This window comes from Schistosoma haematobium, chromosome 2 (assembly GCF_000699445.3).
Source record: "Schistosoma haematobium chromosome 2, whole genome shotgun sequence".
In the NCBI taxonomy this organism is placed as follows: domain Eukaryota; kingdom Metazoa; phylum Platyhelminthes; class Trematoda; order Strigeidida; family Schistosomatidae; genus Schistosoma; species Schistosoma haematobium.
Window position 1 is genome coordinate 36,410,610 of NC_067197.1, and position 24,282 is coordinate 36,434,891.

The 24,282-nt window shown below is 33.9% G+C and overlaps 1 protein-coding gene across 1 annotated transcript in view; it reads right to left on the minus strand.

Moving 5' to 3' along the window:
* Window positions 1-771: 771 nt before the first annotated feature.
* MS3_00006841 (uncharacterized protein) overlaps window positions 772-24,282 on the minus strand; it is a 31,888-nt gene continuing 8,377 nt past the window's right edge. The window contains exons 3-10 of the mRNA XM_051215074.1: window positions 22,891-22,963; window positions 17,580-17,783; window positions 16,655-16,787; window positions 13,840-13,917; window positions 12,587-12,760; window positions 10,883-11,298; window positions 4,181-4,871; window positions 772-2,603 (exon numbers count right to left, since the gene is read on the minus strand). Coding sequence (XP_051068258.1) covers window positions 2,434-2,603; window positions 4,181-4,871; window positions 10,883-11,298; window positions 12,587-12,760; window positions 13,840-13,917; window positions 16,655-16,787; window positions 17,580-17,783; window positions 22,891-22,963 — 1,939 coding nt within the window. The 3' untranslated portion in view covers window positions 772-2,433. The remainder of the gene's footprint in view (window positions 2,604-4,180; window positions 4,872-10,882; window positions 11,299-12,586; window positions 12,761-13,839; window positions 13,918-16,654; window positions 16,788-17,579; window positions 17,784-22,890; window positions 22,964-24,282) is intronic.

Genomic DNA, 24,282 nt, shown 5'->3' on the forward strand with positions numbered 1-24,282 from the left:
CCCGAGCCTTTTGGTCATTTTGACGAATCATCTTATGAAACTTCGCCCTTTCACGGCATTCAAAACTGGTGCATTTTACATGACTTAATAATAGCTCTTTAAGAGTTGCATAAGGGAGTGAGATAGGTTTTTCTGGATATGCTAAAGTTTTTAATAAGCTGTACGCTTTTCTCCCAATGAATGTGAGGAAGTGTGCCACAATATTAACATCCTCATCATCTTCTTTGGTCATGCTCCAGATTTCGAACCTTTCCAAATAATCCTCAAAAGCTTCAGGAGTTGAATGAATATCCAACTTTTCCATTGCAGGCTCAATCGCGACGCCGATATGGTATTCTAATTGTCGTATGAATTAGGAATTCCAGGATTAACGCAATTGAATTAAGAAGACACAGGCACAATGAATGTACTGTATTTAGAATTCGAAATCGAGCATTCAACCAGTACCAAGGTATCATTAGTCCATTCAAACACCACACCTAGGTATTCTCAAATTACTTCCACAATGTTTGTACCATAGAAGTGCCCCCTCTTTCGGTTCATACAAGCCCCTCCACAAAAACAAACACCGCACAATGTAATCATTATAGAACTCGATGTCCTTGGCCAGCTAAATGAGCTTGATATAGGCAAATCCATGGGACTCGATGGAATGCGACCTAGGTTACTAAAATGGCTGGCGAATTTCGTCGCGAGTTCCTTGAACTGTATGTTTTAATCTGTCTTTAACCCAGGTTCGATTACCAAAAGTCTGGAAGAACTATATGGTGGGTCCTGTCTTCGAAACAGTTACGGTACTCAAGTATGGGAATTATTGAACCGTGATCCTAAAGAGCTTGCTCGAAAAAATTGGAAAAATATTATTCGCAGGAAGTTGTTTAAATATCTCTACGAAAGCTGGATTCGTTCTGAGAAGCAGTATGACTTTGGAAAAGGTCACTGAAGTCTCACTAACTAGTTAGTATCCCGTTAGGGTTTGTGAGCTATTAAAGACCAAAATCTACTTATAAATGTGGCCTACATTGATTTCAGTGAGACTATTGACAGAGTTTCTTCCAACTGGCTATTATATAAGTTAATTAATCACGATTGGAGGTGATTTATTATTGTGGATAAAATACTTCCTAGTTGAGTGTCAAAAAAGAGAACGGATGAACTCAAAACTGTCCGACTAGGAAACTATGCTTAGCGGAGTGCCTCAGGGTACAGTTTTGGGGGCCAGTGTTGTTCTTCATGTATGTAAATGAATTGCCTAGTCTCTGGCCATCATCGATTTTGTCACAAGCTGACGACGTCGAGATATGGAGAGATAAAAGGTATAAGTGATAGCTTGAACCTTCAAAATGAATTGTAGAAATTTTATGACTGGCCTGAGATTTGGCGATAAGTGCTTCTGAGTGCATTGGGATTCATATTGGTCGCTAAGGTACAGATACGTACGTGATGAATTACATTCAGCTACCTTTTGTCCAGACACATAATGACTCACATTTCTTGTCTTTCAAAACAGAGAATTTACGAGAACACTCTAAAGAGTTCACAAGTCCAGAAGAAATGACTTGTTAGCTGACTATCAACTTTCTATCGAGTCATTAATTAAGGGAATTCATAATCTTAATACGTGATTCAAGCTTCACCTGTTCACGCATTCAAAAGAACGTCGGGTCAACTGAGAGACTATCATCATCAGGGCTAACATCGGTTATTTATATTGAGTGATTTGGTATAAAACAATGAAAACTGGTGTATCAGATTTTTAAAATTCCACTCTTAAGGTACTGCTATTTTTGATCGATTCCCATCCATTATATATATATAATCCATGTATTTTTAATAATTCAGGTTTCTGTATATATTTGTGACATTTTTGCCTATATTTTTTTCTACTTTCAGAAGAATCATGTCAACAAAAGTGATCGAAATTTGCTATCCATACTGATGTGCATGTTTATGACAATGACAAATTTTATAGTCATTCAATTCATGTAGCTAACACAATATGATTGTTACTTTGTAGTCACTATAAAAATAAACGTTACATTTCCCACAACATCATGTTATAATTTATCGTTGTGACATTCAAGTTTTATGATGATAATCTCTACTTGATATTTAGATTCTTTTGTGCAATGATCTACACATATTTACATAACAATTTAGAAGAATGAAAGACAAACAAATACTGAGTGGCTTTCTTCTAACAAGGATTATCCTAATAAGTTCGATTTTAAAATAAAGTCATACTATAATTTAACAAATTTTTTCCTATAAAAAGGAACAGATGATATTCAATTTAGAAATAATATGAATATTGTTAAGATTATCATTAATATAAAATATGCTTAATAAATGCAATGAAACAATGTCGAATGATGAAAAGAAATGAAACTAAGATACAATGCAGTAAAATGTTAAAACAAAATAAAAGAATAATTAAATTATTAATGGTCGATATTTACTTAACATTTCAATAGTTTCACATAGATGACATGTTTTTAAGCATAATTTAGAGACATGTGGAAAATTACAATAACCTGTCTTTTTCCAAGCGATACAAGATGTCTTCGGGTATTGATCGATACATTCCTGTTTATCGTCAGAATCTATAGAACAAAAAGTTATATTTGAATGTAAATGTCATTATAAAGAAGAAATATAAGTGAAGTATTTCGCTACTACTCTTTCATTTCATAATATCACAAAAAGTTTATCATTCGAAGTTACTTGAATCATTTACTATACAGTAATTACGGTTATGCCCTTCAGAGGATAAAGTCGTTATTTATAATGAGATCTATTTTAAACAATTTCAGTTTTTAATTCAAGAACAAAATTCAGTTTAACTATATAAATGGTCACTGTTATCATATTTAAAAGGCGAATCAGAATTTCATACATCGTATTGATTCAATTTTAGCTTCAATTAACTGACCGATATTATGTTGTCAATTTGTCCCCATAATGTAATTATAAATAAGTAAATTTATTTCTAATATACCAGTGGGTAGAAAAATTAGATTTTCTGACGTTTCGTGACTTAGTGTAAGCCACTTCTTCAGAGAATAAATAATCAAATCAAAATTAATCCAAGTTTAAATAGTACAACGGAACAACGAGAATATTATGAACACTGAGTGACGAAACGTCAGGAAATGTAGTTTTTCTACTCATTGGGATATTACAAATATATTATTTATTTAAACCAATCTACCCAATGCTCAATTTATTCAAACTAATTTAGTCAAACCTTGGTAACGATACCTAGATAATGTATTTATTTGTGCAATTGAAATATATGTTATTGTATTTAATTATTACAATGAAAAGTTCACATCTTATTCTGTGTTTCTACTACCAGCTTCAAATTTCAAAAGGATAAGTAGATAACATGAGGAACTTCAGAAGTGCTTTATTAACATTCATAAAATGTGTAAAACATTTTCTGGCATCAAATTGGTTTATCTGACAATGGTTCATCTCATTATTTTCAAGTTAAATTAAATCGATACCTTTCAATCAGTGAAGCTTTTGGTGGCCTGTGGATCTGACTCCAAGGAGATCGTAATGATGACTGTTGTTGAATTATATATGTCGCCTATTCTCGTACACAGTCATCGACTTAAATCACGTTAGTCCATAACGGAATGTAGATAAGTCGATTAACGAGAATGGCCTTTGAATACATATATTTTGTATGTAAAGTGAATGTAATAGAACAAAGCAAAATGACGCGTAGGGGAGACGGCTGGTAAGCCAACTCCATTTCTAGCCAGGCGTAACTCAATATTTATAGGCAGACAAAATAAACTACAGACATGTGATGAGACACGGGATATGAAGTGTACACACATATGCGCTCAATATATTACCTTTTGTTTTATTGAAAAATGAACTAATATCCAAATTTTTAATACCTTGATTTACACTGAGGCATTTAATTATAACAGATTACTAAATGTATAAAAAGTTTAGTGTTAAATCAATAAGAGTTTTTTTTTACTTGTTCTGTTAATATTCAGTGAATATGTATTTCATGGGGCATCTAAATTAAACCGACAAGCCGATTAATAATAAACGGTCTTAGAGATTATGACATTTTAATAGATGATTACAAAAGGTGAGGTATTTTGAATTTAGAAATTGAAAATTTGATGGATTGTTTAAAAATATTGTGACTCACATTCTGATGGTAAGTACTTTCGTTTAGTTACAAATTTAGGTTTCGATGATGGTTTTCTTTGTGAGATTTCTGCTGTTCTAGATATCGTAGATGTCACTTCGAAGCCATTTAAACTATTTTTTGTTGTAGAATAAGTAATAGAATTTGTTGGAGCTACTGTTATAGTACTGGTAGTTAAAAATGAAGTTCCAGTAATGTTAAAAATAGTTTCATTAATTTCTTTTGTCCTGTTTGAAACAATCACATTAGTAACATTATTGGACATGGATGAATTTGTCTTCAAATATTTCATATCTTTGCAAATACCACAACTTTTCTTACATCTTCGAGCATGCACTTTTGATAGGTTGCAGTAACCACGTTGAACAAGATCATTACATACACCTGGTGAATCAATATCTTCACAGTTTGTTTCACAAGATCCGCAAGTTTTAGGACACATTTCCAACATAATAATTTTATTCGTTTTACATTCTAAAGTATTTTTATAATATGAACATAATGATGACTGATCTTCACATTCGAGTGACAATAATGAGTTATTATAATCATTTTTATTACTATTATCATTACTACTGATAATATTGATTGTTGTAGTATGGGGAACTTCAGTAGTTTGACGTCGATAATTATCACCACATTTATTACATGAACCAAGACACTGTTTCAATGTAGTCCCAAAACATTTTCCCTAAAACAATAAACATTTTATCGAAATTAACTTATGAAAACTTAATCTACATTGAGCCTTACACTACATTGAGAATTTATTTGACAATTTATCCTACCTACCTGAAGGTCAATAGAAATCACATATGTCAATGAAAAAATTGGGGATTTTCTTATCTTAATAAACATAACTTTTGATGGAGTTTTGTTCTGAGCTGGTTGGTTTGGTCGTGAAGTTTTCATCGTCCTTCTGAACGACATCATCAGCACAAACTTCAGGTAGACTTCTGATGATATCGTTCAGAAGAACGACGAAAACTCTACGATCAAACCAACCAGCTCAGAACAAAAGTCCATCAAAATCATCCACCTGAGCTACAGATCTCCACCATCTCAAAAACATAACTTTAGAAACATATTGTAAAACAAACAGTTTTATTGAGTTTTATTTCATGAATTAGGTAGAAAAAAATAGCTGATTATGGTTAAATGATTTTAGGGGACGTGCATGACGATAAAGTAATTTATACCGGAAAGCTTTTGTCAGTATTTAAAAACGATTTTTTTGTTCCGAAATGAATACAAATATAATTTCATTTGTAATTAGTGAGCACTGGACAAGATCAATCAGGAATTTGTATCTAACATTCTATCAGGAATCAAACCTAGGATATTGAGTTGTCATAGATAAACCATTGCATATGTATCACCGGGGGATTTATTTATTTATTATTTATTTGAACACGTAAATATTGGTACAAGGGGGCACGAAATATATATGCGCCCCACAAAACGATGAGAATGGGAAGAGAAAAAAGAAGGTGAGGAGCGTATAACAAAAAAAGAAGGGCAATAACGACCACAGTTTAGTGTAAGGTAGGGTAATAATAATAATAGGGGACACAGAAAGGTTCAACCAGAAGAATTCTTTCAGTTAAGGAAGATACAACCACTTTTTATGAAGAAAGTAAAAGAAGGCTTCTATTCTGAGCCATATCTGATAACGTCTCTAGCCACTGTGTTGCACTATCTCGAGAAGGACCAACGCAGGCCAGCCCTTTGTAGCTTTCCTTCATACCTCGACACCATGTCATACACTGACCACCTCTTCGCTTTTTCCAACCAGTCCCAGAGTCGGCAAATAATATACGACGTGGAATTCTCTGGGACGAACTTCGTAGAACATGTCCAAGCCACCGAAGTCGGTGTTTCAAGATGGTGACATCGATTGCATTATCATCTCTGTGCCCGAACACACGATGCCGAACCTCTGCATTACTAACATGGTGTTGCCACTATATGTCAGCTATCCTTTGGAGACAGCGACGATTGAACACAGAGTCGTCTAACGTTCTCAAGGTTGAGAAGTCTTTCTCCAGGCAACAAATCCACACCGCTATTACTTACATCCATCAGAGCTGTTTCTAGAATGTCATCGATGGCAAAGTTGAAGAGGAATAGTGAGATTGGGCAACCCTGTCTAACCCCACTGCTCGAAGGGAACAATGGAGAGAGGTGGTTGTATGCCCTCACTCTACCTGAGGTGTTTGTGTATAGGGTCTTTAAGATGTTAATGAACTTCTCAGACACACCCTTCTTCAATAGACAATCCCAGCGAACAGTCCTATTCAACGAATCGAAGGCACCCTGGCAGTATCACAGCCTTCGCACATATCGAATAAGATTTGTGTGGCGCATAGGTATTTGGTACCTCCTCGCACCAATATCTATGTGTTAAAATGAAATAAAATAAAAACGAATCGAAGGCAGCCCTGATGTCAAGAAACACTACTATTATTGGCCTTTGATAAGTATGACGGTGTCCTAACATTTGGCGGAGGGTGAAGATATGATCAATACATCCTCGACCAGAATGAAACCCAGCCTGCTCCTCGCGAGTCAATCTTTCTCTAGTTTTGAAAAACCTACGAAGTATGAGAGAAGCCAATAGTTTGGACGCAATCGGAAGTAGACTTATCCCCCGATAGTTGTTACAGGAACAACACGAACCTTTTTTAAAGATAGGGAAAACTATCGACTCATTCCATGACGTTGGAACACTCCCTAGTTCCCAGACCTTTGTAAACAACGTTGCCAGTTCCTTAGTCAGAAAGTCACCACCATCTTTAAAAAGAGCTGGAGGTAAGTCATCTGGGCTAGGTGATTTGTAACGCTTCAAGAGTTGGAGTTCCTTGAGGACTTTCGCTTCATTTGGTGGATCAGTCGTCACCTGCCATGGAGGGCAGGACAATTTGACTGATGTTGCCGGAGCAGCAGGCCAGTTGAACTGCCCTTCGGAGAATTCTGCTCATCGTCCAAGACGTCGATGGATGTTAATGATTGGCATTCCATCATCCTCGTATATTGTTTCGCTCACACCAGACTTCTTGCTGCCAGTGGCTCGGATGAGCTGTAAGTGCTTCCGGCAGTTACCAGGTGCAGCTGCTGCTTCCAGCTCATTAGCACGCATCGACCACCAGGCTTCTCGGTCCTTACGCAAGCTTTGCCCAATTTCCTTACGTAACATCCTTCGTTTATGGTCAAACTCACGGTCACCCGGAGTAGACCGACGGGCTTCAATGAGTTGTAAGGAACCAGAAGAAACCCAGTGCTTAAAAGCGGGACGTTTCGCAAACCCACAACTGACTGATCCCGACATTTTCATGGCGTCATGCAATTGCAACCAATGCTCGTCCATACTTTTCGGTGGAGTGGTAGCTGGCCTAGAAGCTAGCTCGGTTCGATACTAACTAGCAACAGAAGTTGCAACCAACTTGCTGGCATCAATCCTTTGATAACGATCAAAGTAAAGTAAGATCGGCGCAGACCAGGGCATGATCAGAGTCCAGATAGGTACTCCAAAATGAGCGGCAGTCTTGTACACAACCACGCCAGCGGTAGCTGATCGCGATGTGATCAATTTGAGTAGACGGTCCCCGTTATCTGACCTGCGACCAACGAGTCCCCATCGGCCACCTAAACGACTCTCTTCTGTGCCTAGACGCCCGACCTGAGCATTCAAGTCTCCGGCTAGTACTACAATATCTGTCGAACGCACTTTCTGGAGAAGAACAGATAACTGGTGGTAGAATTCATCCTTGATTGCATCCGGGCTGCAATCTGTCGGGGCATAGGCGGAGATGACGAAAAGACATCGTTTCTCACGCCGATTTCTTCTCACTTTGATGGAACTTTCTAATCTAACAGCACATAACCGACTGTTAATGGGGATCCAATCGATTAGTGCTGTCTCAGCTCTAGCGCTTAGTTCGACACTAACGCCAGCAAGACCAGACGAAGATGCCACAGGGTCCCCGGATAAGCGTACGTAAAACAAGCTTTTTGAAGCGACAGATGGAGAGCGAATTTGTAGTACTTCACCAGAGTCTTGAATACGGGTCTCGGATAGACAGCATACATCAATATTAAGACTTTCTAAAGACATAGCCAACCCTATCTGTTGTCCAACCTGCATAAGTGTGCGAACGTTGAAGGCAGCCAGTTTGAATGGTACACGTGGTTTCAGAAAAACTGCTTCAGTATTCGTATTCGGTGGTAGCATTCAGTTTTCAACCAGTCAGTGACTCGAGAACGTTTAGATAGAACCGAGTTTCCACCACAGGCGAGCTGTTGTATAAGTCGAAAAATAAGGATTCACAAAGTGGGAATAAAAGAGAGTGAATAAGTGACGTAGTAAATAATAATAACAATAATAATAATAATATTAATAATAACAATAGTGCGAATCGTTTGACTATTAATCGAAGCAAGAAAAGTATTTTCCGTAAATATCGTCATTTCATTCCATTTATGTGTGGGCTGTGATACTGCCCGAGTGCTCAGACCGAAGCAGGTGGTTTTCTTAGGGGGGGGGTCACACCCCGAGTCTTCGACCTAAAGGTCTGATCCACAAGGCAATGGAGCATCGTAAGGAGATGCAATCCCATGGTAGCCGGTGACCAACGATTTGTTCATACGCCATTTGTTCCCTCAGGATACTGCAGCCCATGTGCACCATTAGGAAATAAGAACAATAACGGGGTGGACCTGCATGCATATAGAATACAATTCTCTTTGAACCTAGCACACAACAATAGTATCATGCACTGTCCCATCGCCCTTGTCAGATCAGGCAAATCGAAAGTTACATTCCTAAATATAGTCAATTCTCATGATAGTTCATTAAAGCATGTTTCTACTAGCTGGCATCTGTTTTACTTGCGATATATTTGTACTCTATTAGTTAGATTTGAAATAAAAATGAGAGAATCTATATCTATGTCAGTCACGAGTCAGGACTTGATTATTGTTTTTTTTAATGGTTACCAAGCGTTTGTCAATTTCGAAGTTGGTTTTTATGAACAAGAGACACAAGCTGGGAAACCATTGAAGATCATGGAACATTAAACAAGCTTTCTACCCATATATGAGGATCTTCATAGGCACATCAGTCATACCATAAAAAACTAGGTGATATGATTACTGAACATTGTTTTACCGTAAATCAAAGACATCCAATGTTCTGGTTGCTTAATAAACTAAGTATAAAGTACGGAGTAAGAAGAGCTTGACATTGTTAGTTGTGATTTAACTTTGATTAGTATATTCAAATAAACTGAGCACTAAATGGATTGTTATCAGTAAATAATATATCTGTAATATCCCAATGAGTAGAAATGGCTTACACTAAGTCACGAAACGACAGAAAATTTGAAAACCTGATTTTTCTACTCATCGGGATAATACAAATATATTATTCATTAATTTAGTTAGTATTGCTTGCTTGATTTAGAGTAATATATACGAAGAGTTTGTAAATATTTGTCTCTTGTTTACTGGATATAATTTACGTGTTCCTTTTTCTGTATAGTACATATAGTTTTGTTATCCCATTAAAAACATTATGATTATGTTTATCTGATAGCCTAAACAGAGGCACTTGAAACAGTACGTTACAATCTTAATAAAGAATCCAACAAAAATACATTTAGATCCATTTGACCGACTACAAGTAGAACGAAATTAATGTTTTGATTTTCACTGAATGTTGTATTCTGCCTTATATCATCATTATTGCTACATAGTAACACTGTAGAATATATCTGTATTATATAATATGATGTTTATAAATGTTTATGTTTGATATGTGAACGTTCTTATTTGAAATATCACTAGAAAACATAAGCTTCACAGTAAGCTATCAATTGTACTTCGACTAAAATTCCATTTGAAATAAAAAGCCAAGTTTATTAACAATTATCAACCAATTTTGATCATAATAATTTAATTAATAAACTTAAAAATATTTAATATCAGATGCTCACTAGTGATTGACTTCAAGAGGTATATCCTGGAGTTCTAGTGAGAAGTAGTCACCAGTGGAGTTCAACCAGGTCTGTTGTGAGATAGGAACTCACTGAAGACAATGGTGGATGTGTCGCTCAATTTCGTGGATTAGTTGAAGTTAGACATTAACACCGTTGGATACTGGCTCAGTGGTCTAGTGGTTAAGTGCTCTCGCGCGAAACCAGTAGGTCCTGGGTTCGAATCTCGCAGAGGGCGAGGTCATGGGTGCGTATTGCTGAGGAGTCACACAATAGGACGAAACGGCCGTCCAGTGCTTCCAGGTTTTCCATGGTGGTCTAGCTTTAACTGACTCATGATCTTAACCATTGAAATTACTAAAAATATTTATTAGATAAGTTCTAAAGCCTTAATAATTTATGTATTGTAAGTTAAGTATAGTAAGATGCAACTATCATGTAAAGATAACAAAATAATTAATCACGTTCCTCAGCTTACACCATCATGATTAATTTGATCATAAACTATTGCTAGACTGAAATAAAAAGTTCACTCATCTTCAACCATCTTTACAACTATAAAGGTTCATATAATGAACAATGTTAGAGAACATATAAAACATATGTACTTTCTATATTGATAAAACATATTATTTTTATAATCTGGTGCATTTTTAAAGAATACTTTTAAACCTGATATAAAAGAGCCCGAAAAAGAAAGGAAATTTACTTCTTTAGCTAGGGCGTCACAACGTTGATCATCAATATAATTACGACAGGGTGTCGGTAGTCGTATTGTATGAGAAGACTGAGTATAACTAACATTTGGATGCTGGTTTTCTATTTCTGGACATAAACCACAAGACTGAGTACACTGACTAGACATGAAACCAGGATTCGTACGACAATCACCACGTTCAGCAAATACTTCACACCGTAAATCATCATACCTATTGAAACAATCGCCTTTGCGATAAGCTTCTAAATATGCTCTCACATCACTTGTTTCAACCTGTCGCTTGACGACATCAGGTGGTGGACACAGGTTACAGGAATACTGACAATTTAACTTGGTCCAACCATCAAAGTGACAATATCCTTCTTTAACGTAGTTTTCGCACATATCTATCTCCACATCTTGACATACTAAAAGCGAAAGAATTTGTATAAATTACTTAGATTACATTAGTAATTTAAAGCACTGAGACCACCTGAAATGAGTTTAATTAATTTTAATTATTAAAATACAATCCTGCTATATTAAAGAGATTCTAGATGTTCTAAATTAACAGGTTTGTGTCTTATGTAGATTGTGATGGGTTGTTGGCCCAAATATAATGAATTCTAACTTTCTCCTCGGTTTGCTTATTCGTAAAGAGAATTTCCCTAATTGTGTTGTTCTCAATTTACTGAAGTTTTTAAAGGATGGAAGTTGTATCAAATATCTAATTATTCTTGAATTATCTAGTGATTTTGTCAAAATCTAGTATAATGATTTCCAGTATCACAGTTTTTCTTCTGTTAGTTGACATGTACACTATCTGCAATTTTGACAGGTATGACAAACTCTGCAAACGTATTTTGATAAAAACCAATTGTTTACTATTAACTCATTCTGAAAAGGCTTTTTGAAGTTATAGTAAGAAACCGTAATCGTTAGAGTTCAACGATATTGAAAGTGATACAGTTACTAATACTAGTAATGGTGTAAAATTTGTTGAAGGTGGAAACACGTTATGTAGAGGTTGAATACTGCCTTCAATGAAAATAAAGTTAACCACGTAAGAAGACACAGTAAATCAAGACAATTATTTGGGAATGATAAAAAGCCCATAAGCAAGATATCGAATTATTGTGAACGACTGTTAAATATCAAGAGATCAAGTACTCTTCACAAATCCTAACTGCATAGACTAGAGAATTTTATTCTAGCCAAGCTTGTAGAACATTTAACATAGCTCAAAGAAAAGGTATGATATTATTGGTTACCTCATAGTCAAGAAAGCATTAGACTGATACATTAAGTTGATTGAAAATATCTAACATAATTATATTTGCATTTGTAATTCAAATGAATTATGTTATTATAAACAGCTATTTCGTTTTACTCTGATCCTCATCCAGATCGATTTGAATGCAGTGCTAACAATTGCTGATAAAACAATTAATTGAAGCTTGAATAATGAAATATGATCCTTGTTACTTCATTAGATGTTTAAACCTTCTATTCAGAATCTTTATCAATCAACTTATGTTTTTAAATCAACAGATTTGCTTACGGGATATGAAAAATCTGAGCCATTATATATTTCTAGTATGTGTTTCTTAAGTAAGATTTCATTTACCTATTATCTGGCAACATTTTACCAACTGTCTAAGTGAAAACCTTAATAATTTTCCAAAACTGAATTCATACATTAAAATTTAAACTTACACTTTTTTGGTGGCTTTGATATTCCTATTGAACCAGCGCGAAAACATCTACCACATGTACGTCTGCAAAAAGGTATGGCGTATTTTGCTTCATCGTAACATTTATTTTTAGAAACTGCATCACTGCAATATTTAGTTTCATTGACATCATCTTTACATCGATCAAAAGCATATTCTATGGAAATAAGTTAGTAATGATTAACAAAGTATACAATGCGAAACTTAGTAAATATTCATTTCGGGGATTAATAAGATAAACTGATCACAACGCCTTACTATTGATTCTTGAGCATATGGTTATATTTCTTGGAATATTAGTTCGGAAAATGTCATTTATTTCCTAATTTTGAATACCTCGCTTCCATAGCGTATACTTTACTTTGCAATGATGAAAATTAGTAATCGGAAACAATTTTACTGATTATAAATTCACTATTCTTTTTACCGATCTACCAATCTATGTTCTTTTTACAATTGATTGGTCACTGGGTGGTAATCAATGTCATGTATGTCAGGTCCTTCTTAGTGCAGATCAAATCCTATCGACTAAGTTGTAATGTGGCCACTAGTCTAGGTGACTCAACATTGAGTGTACTATGTTGAAGTGAGATGGTGGTTAGAGGTAGTCAACAGGAAACTCTAGACATAGGTTTCGTGCTACTTGGCACTCGTCAGCAAGGTGTACCTGTAATCTTGAGTGAACTGATTCTCTTTAATGGATTCGATCCTGTGTCACCCAGCTTTACAGTCAGAGATGTTACCACTGAGCTATCCGGGCAGCGACTGACCTCCTATAAGACTGAGATGTATTTACAATTGACTGATCACTGGGTGGTGATCAGTGTCATGTATGTCAGGTCTTTCTTTCATTTAATTAGTTATGTTAGATGAATGGATTTTTTACAATATTGAAATACTTCATATTCAATCATAATATTTGCTATCAATTTTTGTATGGGTCTAAATCTTCTCATTTTGCGTTTGTTTTTTTACAATTTACGTCTCAGTTTCATTAATTAGAATTTATCAGACATTTGCTTTCAATCATATCAATAATTGTAAATTTATTCTGTTTATAGTTGATGAAAAGTGTTCGGATAGTATTATTTATACACTTTATCTTACTAGTTACTTGATTCTTACTGTTTACAACACTGTAAATGCATAATTATGCGTTTAGAAATAAACAAAAACACTTCTTTTTTTTTACAATATTCATCCATATTTAACTGAACAATCATATTTTATGCTTACTTGATGCATTTGTACAAATACAATGTTTGTTTCGAAATTCCCCTGGTTCACATGGTGCACTTTGGTTAGAACAAGTTCCTGTTTAATAATGCCAAACAAATTACAATCAGTGAAAGTTAAGACTAGTATGAAATTTTCAGTTTTACAATAACCGGATATTATATCCATTTCTCTGTGAAGTTAACTACATACATCAATGATTAATATGATTTAAATCGAATGAATTAGATATAAAACGATCAGTTTGTATATTTCAGAATTTGAACAGTTATCTGACTGAAGGTGTGTTTCGTTTGGAAATCTCTAAACCTTCTACCAAGACTTCTAGTTGATAAGTTTCATTTCCAAATATCAAAAAACAATTATACAAATTACTGAATCTTTATGTTTAACTATGGAAAGGCATTGTTTATTAACTACTCAAAGTTGTGCGAATCTATTTCTAGGATTTTAGAAAAACTTATTGTGTACTCATATTGTTTACTTTCATTTGCTTTAGAAACGTTGCTTTGATTTATAAACATGCTAAATAAACGAAAAAATACAACTGATATAGTTACGTTATTATTATCAAACTCTGGAGCTGAATAGAAATCAAACAAGTCTAAGGTAAAAATAGAAGATAAATTAATCAAAACATTTCATGCGTCTCTAGGTTTTTAGTGGCAGTCTTCTCAGCCTAGCGCATACTGGCGGACCTGTAGTAGTTATATGATGTTGTGTATGATGTAAAGTGCATTCTTTTCGGTAAACTACTTTTGTGGTTTCGACAAGATATCGGTGAAAAGTTTGCTCATAGGTTTTATTATTCGTACACCATGGATTTCATAGTTAGTAGTGTGTATACCGTCCATGTGTAGACGAGTGTTGTTATCGACTAGTTGCTTTCTATACATGTTTGCTGACAGATTGTAAGCGCTGAAGAAATTTGCACCGAGAATCGGTTGTTTGACTTGCGCTACAATAAAGATCCACATGAAACGCCGTCTAAGTCCGAGGTCTAAGGTCAGAGACTGCTCTCCGTAGGTTTTAATAATAGTTTTTATTGGCCGCTTGGAGTGACACCTTGTTAAATATGGTGTGTTGCCGTAGTGAGAGCTCGAGTGGGATGATGATTATTTCGGCTCCTGTATCACCTAAGAAGTCTGAACCAGAAATGCGACCCCTGATATGGAAAAGATGGCTTGTCATATGTCCAGAAACAGTCCCCACCATCACGGTCTGGCATGCCCGTTTCCCTGAGTCTCATGATTGTTTGTTGAGAATGTGCACGGTTGTGTGTAGCGCCATGCTTTTCACCATATTTTTGATGATACCAACAAATTCCGGTGGTCCGCTTAGGTGACTTAGGACACTGTCTGGAAAACGATCTTCTAGACGAGGATCTGGTTGGTCTGGAGTGGATCGTGGCATTGGTGGCCCGTGATGATGCCAGTTGCCTTGTCAGCTCTGTTAACTGCTGTTGAAAGTTGGATGTGCTACCAGTATCCTCTTTACTAGCACTTAGTACTGAGTTAACACAGTGACTATCTGGGGAAATTTCCATCATCTTGTCCCCCGTATCTGCTAAGTCATCTAAATTAACGGAGTTTCCAGACACATTGAGAATTTGTCTCACGTTATGTGGTAGACGTTGAAACCACATTTGTTTTAGCAGGGTTTCGTCTAGCTTATATGGACCTGCTAGCTGCTTCATATGTCTCAACAACTGTGATGGTCTCTTGTCTCCCAATTCACATTACGTTAACAGCTGTTGTAATCTTTTCTCATCTAAGACTGACGTGCGCTGAATAACCGTAGTCTTTATTTCGTCGTAAGGATAGTTCTCAGGCATTCGGTCAATTAAGTCCCCCACCTCGACTGCAATTTCTATGGGAAGTGCCCCGACTACTTAAGCGTACTTTGTTGCTTGGTTTTATAACTGTACAACTTGTGGATAGCAACTTTAGTTTTCGAGGTTTGTAGAAAATAAAGCGCCAAATGAATATTTTCTATCTCATGAAAAATTATTCTGTAAATAGATACGCTTTAAAACAAAAATAAAAGTTATCATTAAAGGATTACGGAGATATTTGAGTGTTAATTGAGATTATGAACCGATCAATGTTAGACCATCATTGAAGATCTGGAAGCACTGGACGGTCTATTGGCCCTTGTGTAGAACTACTCAGCAGTGCTCAACCACGATCAGTCACATGGGATTAGAACCCAGGATTTTCTATCTCGCACCCGGTCATCTTATCTGAACCGTCATCCAATGGTGTTAATGTCTAACTTTAACCGCTCCATAATGTTGCGCGATCGTCTTTCAGTGGTGGTCTAAAATTGACAGGTTCATGATCTTTATTAAAACTCAACACTCTCCACAACTATGTACTAATAATTATCATGCGCTCACTAGTAACTAGCTTTGAGGGGTGATTCTCGGAGTTCCAGTGAGAAGCCATGTCTAACTTCAATTAATCCACGATATTGCACGACCATATTCCATTGTTTCCGATGGGTAACTGCCTCATAACTAACACAGTTGAACATTAAAACTATTAGGTGCTGGCTCAGTGATCCAGAGATAAAGCGTTCACGCGCGACATAATAGGTTTCGGGTTTTGATCCCGTGTGAGTGATCGTGGTTGCGCACTGCTGAGTAGTTCCATACAAGGACTAATCGAACGTCCACAGCTTTCAGGTTTTCAATTATGGTCTAACATTGATCGGTTCATGATCTCAATTAAAAATAACAATTGGGAAACCTGATATTTAAACAGTCATCTATATCAACAGCTACTTAATAAGTAGGTTTAAAATGTGAACGTACTATCACACTTATAGAGCCGATTTAAACCAACAGTATCTTCAAATGATAAGTATTTCTCACTGATTGAAAACAATGGTACATCATCTAAATTACTAATTGGTTCCCATACCGGATTACCGTTTGATGTAAAAGTCTGGAATGAAATAAAAGATGTTAACTGTTTTAAATGTTTTGAACAACGACATTAATTTTATTGAAAACTGATCAAGGAATTTTTCGCAACTTGTGATCTTGTTCACTATTATCTGTTAGCTTTTAACCTGAAACTGATCTTGATTTCTTATTGATATTTTGGAAAAAAAACCTGATTCCAAATTTTTCAGTGTAGCTCTACAGTCAAAATTCAATTGTCAATTATCATAAGTAATATAAATTACATGATGGAAAAATTGACTGAATCTTCTAACATGTATTTACATACTTATATATTCTTGATTCAGAAAATCATTGTTCTTTAAAGCTGATAAAATACAAGATAGTTAAATATTTTTTTATATACTGAAGGTCGAAACGTTATTCTACTCTTCGGAAGTTTTAGGGACTTCATAAGTTATAGTTACATTATTAGTGCCTCAGCATCACTGTAGAATAGTTTATTTGCCCTTTTTTTAAAGTATTATTCATGTATTTCAATGTTTCTTGGCTCCATTATGTGTCACTTTAGTCCGATGTTTACTGATTGATTCTCTAAGCTACGGATCAAAAGTCGTTAAATGTATTCGTTGCTGTTTGCTAAGAGTATAAATGATCACATGAAATAGATTGACTCAATCTACATATTATACATGATTCAGTATACGGCTTAACAAAATATCTATATACTAAAAACTAAATGGAGATACTAATAGTCATGCATATACAAAGTTTTGGTAAATCATTGAGAAATAACATTAAAAGGATAAAAATAAAACTTAATTTCACTTACAAAAGGATCATATAAACTTATTGATTGAAAATCAAATTTACGATCTGTCAAGATAGACTGATGCTCTTTAATTTTTTTAAATTCTTCCAAATATAATTTGTCAATGTTTTCTTCATGTAGAATAACATATTGATCACGATCTGGTCGCATAATTTCATGCATTACACCTAATGCATGAAGTAATTCATGAAGAATTTGACCAACCTATATTGAATAAAAGAGTTCTTATTGTTATTAATTTCAATATATAATACCATTGGAAAAGTTCCAGATCTTTCTCAAAAATAGATCCTATCAAATATTTCGAAACAATTCACGTGAACAGATGGAAAGTCTCTAAATGAAGGTAATCTTTGAAGTTTTCCAAGATAAAATTTCTAGCAATAATTTATGCTGTCATCAGTAAACTAGATTGATTGCACATAGATATAACAAGAGTTTTATGGTCTTCTGAAAGTTTATGGTCCTCATCTGTATTATACTATGTATTTCGTAACATTAATAATCTGTAAAAAAAAGTCATTTGAATACTTGACTTCATTATATTAATTTGTCAGCAAGCAGGTGAGTTGCTGACTTCATTATGACGACGGGAGCATATATTTCAAGTTCGATAAATAATCAAATTAATGGACCCTCCACATGTTGCCAGGATTACGATTTTATTGAAAATGTCTTAAGTAAATTCATTAAATTTGAAGATGATAACAATCAAATAAACTTAACTTCTCAAAATTGAGATAATAATGTCTAAATGGCCAATAACCCTGTCATCAAACTACACAAACTACTACTGGTTATCTGCAAAACAGACTTATTGTTCTTTGATTGGTAACTAACATCATAAAGTTTATCCCTTATTGCTAGGCACAACATTTTGATTAGAAATGTAGAACTGGGCTTATGTATATTTAAAAAACAACAGTTCTGTTGGTAAGTGTCAAACAATACAAAGTATAGGTTCTAATGATTAACCTCTTCCCTTTTATAACAACTATGTTATTAATCAATGTTAGTGTGGCTAACTAATTTTTTGCTAAAATGATTATGGTTCTTATAGTCTAATCTGGTAGGGGAACGAAATTATCAGTAACCTAAAAACATTTATTGTTGTTGTTGATCTACAATACTATTTCATCTTGCTACATTATTCTCGTACCAGATCCATAATCTTATTTATATTTCCTTGGAATTATTTTAGAGAACAGAATTGTTCGAAACTGTTTGTTTTCTGCGATTATGTACTATACTGATGACTTAGAAACAAGTTATGAAACTTAACGATCATAGCGTCATTCTACTTTACTGGTATAGTTTAAGCTACTCATAACTTACAGTAGTATATCTCATTTTTTGTTTCTCTAATTTTCTATCAGTATAGGGTTTTGGAAATTATTAAGTTTTTGACTGAGATCATAAACCGATTGATTTAAGGCCGCCATTGAAAACCTGGAAGCACTGAACGGTCGTTTCGTCCTGAAGGCGGCCTGCTTGAATATCTGGGCTACCTGTTCCTCCGATCTAGATATTTCATCAAGTTATCTGTTTTTTTGTTTGTTTTAGCACATCATTATGTCTATTGTGCGCACAATCTATTCGGGCGCGTTTATGAAAAGTTTACAACCTTTCGCTATACGGGATACAAAAAGGTACAATCAGAGAAATCATGGTGGCCGGCAATATGCATTGAAACGAATGAACATTAATCAAATGTGGATTACCGAACTCCTAACATCTAACTGGTCATCATTCAAAATTTATCGTCACAATCGATCAAGGTATAAGAAAAGGAAACTTGTTGAAATACTTTATGCTGAGAATTCTATGTTGTACCAAAAATATAATGTTGAATAAAGCTAATAATAATAATAATAATAATAATAATAATAATTGTGGAATTCCTCAACAGTGCGCATCCATGATCTCTCTCACGAGCGGGATTGGTTAGACATTAACACAGTTGGATGCCGGCTCGGTGGTCTAAAGGTCAAGCGTTCGCGAGCGAGTCTAAAGGCCCTGGGTTCAAATCCCGCAAGTGGGATGGTGGATGCGCACTGCTGAGGAGTCTTACAGTAGGAAGAAACGGCCGTCCAGTGCTTTTAGATTTTTAATGGTGGTCTAACATCAATCGGTTCATTATCTCTCATTTTTGTCCGAGTAACCATTCTCCACAGAATAACAATACTGAAATAATTCGACTTTAAAGTGTAAAGTAGTTAAAGTGTTTTTCACTTGACGCCTAAATTAACATGTGATTTCGAATATAAAGCTATCACACTACTAATATTCATCAAAATCCATCATTTCATGTGAACAAAACATTTACTAATGATACTAACATTTTTATCTAAAGAAACCATAAGTCATTTTGTATTATTTCTTTTCTTTCAAATTATCTTTATATCCATTCAATTATAAGAACAAAATCTTATATTTAGTTAATCTAATTAAAGTTTGACATTTACATAAAGAGCAAGTACAAATTAATGATAAAATTATGTAATTTCCTTTGACCTTTTACATGTTTAACTGTAAATGACATCAGTAATACTTTATAAACAATCAAGCATATAATCTTATTTTCATAAAGAATGTTTATTCGAAGTGTACATAGCCAGTTTTGATTAAAGGAAGCATCAGAATTTAGAGTGAACGCAATTAAACGCATAGTTACAATATAAATTCATTTTGAAAAAAGTGATTTGGATAGAAAAAACGAAGTAATGAATACACAGAAAGTGAGAAGAATATTAGTTTGCAAATCTTATTATTCCATATATTTTGTAAAAAATCTTTATTCAGTTATTTTACAGGAAACTAATATCATCATCATCATCATCATCAAAAGTATCATTAATTAGGAGATACTAAGCTGATATCATGCTCTCCTATCTAACTCATCAATGTACAACTACGCTAAATTTAATCAAAAACCTTAATAGGTATCGTTACCAAGGTTTGACTTGATAATTTCAAATAAATTGAGCATTGGGTAGATTGATATGAATGAATAATATATTTATAATATCCCAGTGAGTAGAAAAATTGAATTTTCTGACGTTTCGTGACTTAAAGTGAGCCACTTCTTCAGAGAATAAATATTCTCACATTGAATATTTAAGTTTGAATATATTATTTAATATTCTGAAATTCACTAGGTTTACATAATAGTTTTACTATCGTCCTGTCGGATAGCTGTCTATGTGCCGTAATTATATAATTTGAAGATTACGGCTTTTCATCATAGAGAAATCCTTTGTATAACTAAGCTATAACATAAAACGTTTGTTTAATTCAGTCGTTTCTTGGAAATTTTTAGTATAGTTAAGCTAGAGAATTATAGAAATCATAGAGCAGCTACTCAAGTATAGTGAATCGAACTTTGATGGAAGTATCCTTGTAGTGAACGAGAACACAAGTGGGGGCAATCTATTTCAATTCAATTCAAAATTACTCTTAGTAAAATCTGAGAATCATATAGTAAATATTTAATTTGAAATATATCAGTCAACTGTCTCAAAATTGACTGTTCCTTTTACAAATATCAGTCAATCGTCTCAGACTTCATTGTTCTTTTGTTTCCATACCAATCATTCTTTGTTCTCCTTCTCCTTCCTCTAATCTTCTTAACCTTCTACCTTCTAGGCATTTCACTTTCGACTAATGATACATACTACTGATATCTATCGATATCAATAGCACACACTACATGTTTAGTAATTGAGTTTAATGATAAAATATACAGTTAAATTTACTCTTCTGAACTTTTTTTTATAATTAAAGAATACGTACGACACACTTAAATGAGTAATAAAGTTGAATGTCAATTATCATAATCTTATTTATACTTTAGTAGTGATTCATATTATATAATCCACAAGATACTTCATAAACACTCTATACTTTCTTCATTGAAAGTCAAAATTATCTTAATGTTTATATACTTAGTTTAGTTAAAACAGAAAATTTTCTTACATACAGTGAATTATGCATTTAAAAATATGGATAAATAGGGTATGTCCTATCCACTTATAAGTTAAACAAAAACAAACAAATTTTGCCGCCATTTTTCATTTTAATGAATTAAAAGTTGTATAATACCGAATGTATCTATTAGTTATGTCATAGAGCGAAAGATGATAGATTTAATTTATAACTAAAGAAAAAAATTCTTCACTCATCAAAGAGTCAATATTTACTGCTGGTGGTTCAATATTACTACTACCACTACTAGTACTACTAATACTAATATTACTACTACTGTAGTGAACACGAATACCAGTGGGGACAATCGAATGTATTAAACACAAAATTACAGGACTTGTTAGTAAAATCTAACAATCATAAAATAAATGCATAATTTGAAAAATGTCCATCAATTGTCTCAAAATGATTCAGACTTCATTGTTCTTGCATTTTCATACAAATCGCATCCTGTTTCCATTCTTTACTGTTCGATCCTCTTTCCTCTCTGCTTCCCAACCTTCTGTTCACGACTAAAATCATATACTACTTATGTCAATATAAGTAGCACACACCATATTACTACTGATACTAATACTACTAATAATACCAATACTACTACTAATACTAGTACTACCTAACTTTAAGAAGTTTAAAATAAATGAAAATTTTGTAAATTACTCTATTCTAGATGTAAAACGTAAACACTTAGAATATTAAACTAAATACTGACATTTATTGTGGTGTTGAATCTGTTTGATATTCGACAATCTTCGTAACCCTATGCTTATAATAATTCCTTTATATTTCAATATTTTCATCTGGTATACAATGAATTTGCAATTAGATTATTTGAAATAGTCCTAAATGACTAATATGTATGATCCAATAGTCTAACTGGAGTGAAAATATTCATTAAAATCCTTCGTTACTTGTGTAGTAGTCAGTTGATGATGCTATACGCACTGATTATAGATGATATTTCAATCTTCTCTGACGAATTATATTTCAATTCGATTTTATTTTTGTTCTTGTACAAATTTAACTGTACATTCTCATGACAATCGAAGGATACATTTGTTGACTGTAGCTAACTTGAAACTAATTTAAGAGTTGAATATTATACGTTAGTGAATCAAGAAATAATTTGTAAATAAAAACACACTGTTTAATATTATGTGACAGGTGACAATCCTATCAGTAAATGTACTCGTGAATAATCTTTATATTATAGAAAAAAAAACATTACTAAAGCAAAATCTACAAAACATTTCTTACTAAGCATCTTAATTATTATTATGTATAGTATTGAATCCCATGTAATGTGTGTATATGTACGTGTACTTACAGTTCGGCAAGTTGGACCAAGTCGAAGAACTTGATTCCTATTTCTCATCATGCCTAATGATGAATAACATCCTCTGGAAATAAAAAAAGTGAGAATAAAAACAGATCAGTGCAAAAGATCAACTGTCATCTTTTCAGTACTAAGTTTTGTTTTTAAAAAACCATTTGGCTAAAATAGTTTTAAATATTTTTACTTTGATAGCAAGATAAATCCTGTCAAGTTGGTAAGGATTCGAATTTTTAGGAAGTACATATAATAATAATAATAATAATAATAATGTTTTCCTTCGTTAATTCATTGTTTGTGACTAGCTTTCTACTGACTTTTCTCCTGATATATGATTAGATAAATAAAACATAAATTGTCATCGGAGATTTCAAACATTTGTCTTCTAATGACGCAAAATGGCTCCCCAGGTTTCAGGTTTCCGATTTCTAATTGACTGGATGATGCAAGAATGTGATGAAAAACATGAAAGACATTTTAATAAACGCTTCAGTCTATGGTAATGATAGGTGATCATACTGAATAATATGGGTTTACTAATGCCATAAATGCAAGAATCTCATAGCCTATTATGCAAGCTTTACTTTTAGCGCAACTTTATTATGTATACAATTCATTGACGCTCTCATTAACTATCAAATTTGATTTAAAGCAAGCTACTTTATCTATACACAATGAACAAAATAATTAGGAATTTCTTTATTATGCTAGATAACATGTATATTTTATACTGGCTGATCACTGGAGAATAATTCATGTTATGCTATTTAACTTTTGGTAGAGATCAAATTTTATTTATCATACTACATCATGCCGAATAATCTAACTGAACTACCTTCAAATCAAGTACAATTAGTTTGGAGCCCTTTGATAGTAATCAGTAGGAAGCTGTAATCAATAGAATCTCATTGTGGCCAAGAAAAAGGTTCATACATAATTTAATAAGAATCAGTGATAAAAAAAGTTCGCAGATCTCAATCCTGGAAGGGATCTATGCTCATAATAGTAACATTTCTGACTATGACACCGGGTGATTGGCGAATAGTTTGAAAGCACCATTTTCTTTAAGAGTGTAAGTACACTCTGCTAAAGAGTAGAATGTAAAACAGCATTTTAAACTGCAACATTAAATAGATTGCTTTTATTCAACAAGCATGTACAGAACTTATAATATTATGGCGAACTGCCATCTACTTTTGCAACCTCAAGTGGTGTCCGTCAAGGCTGTCCATTTTCTTCATTTTTGTTTAACTTCATCATAGACTTATTGATGGAAATAACATTCTCGTCTACTGAATTCTCGGGTATTGATCTCCTTCCAGGAGGTCCACTTATCGACTCAGAATACGCGGATAACATAGTCCTGTTTGATGAAGACGCTGGTAA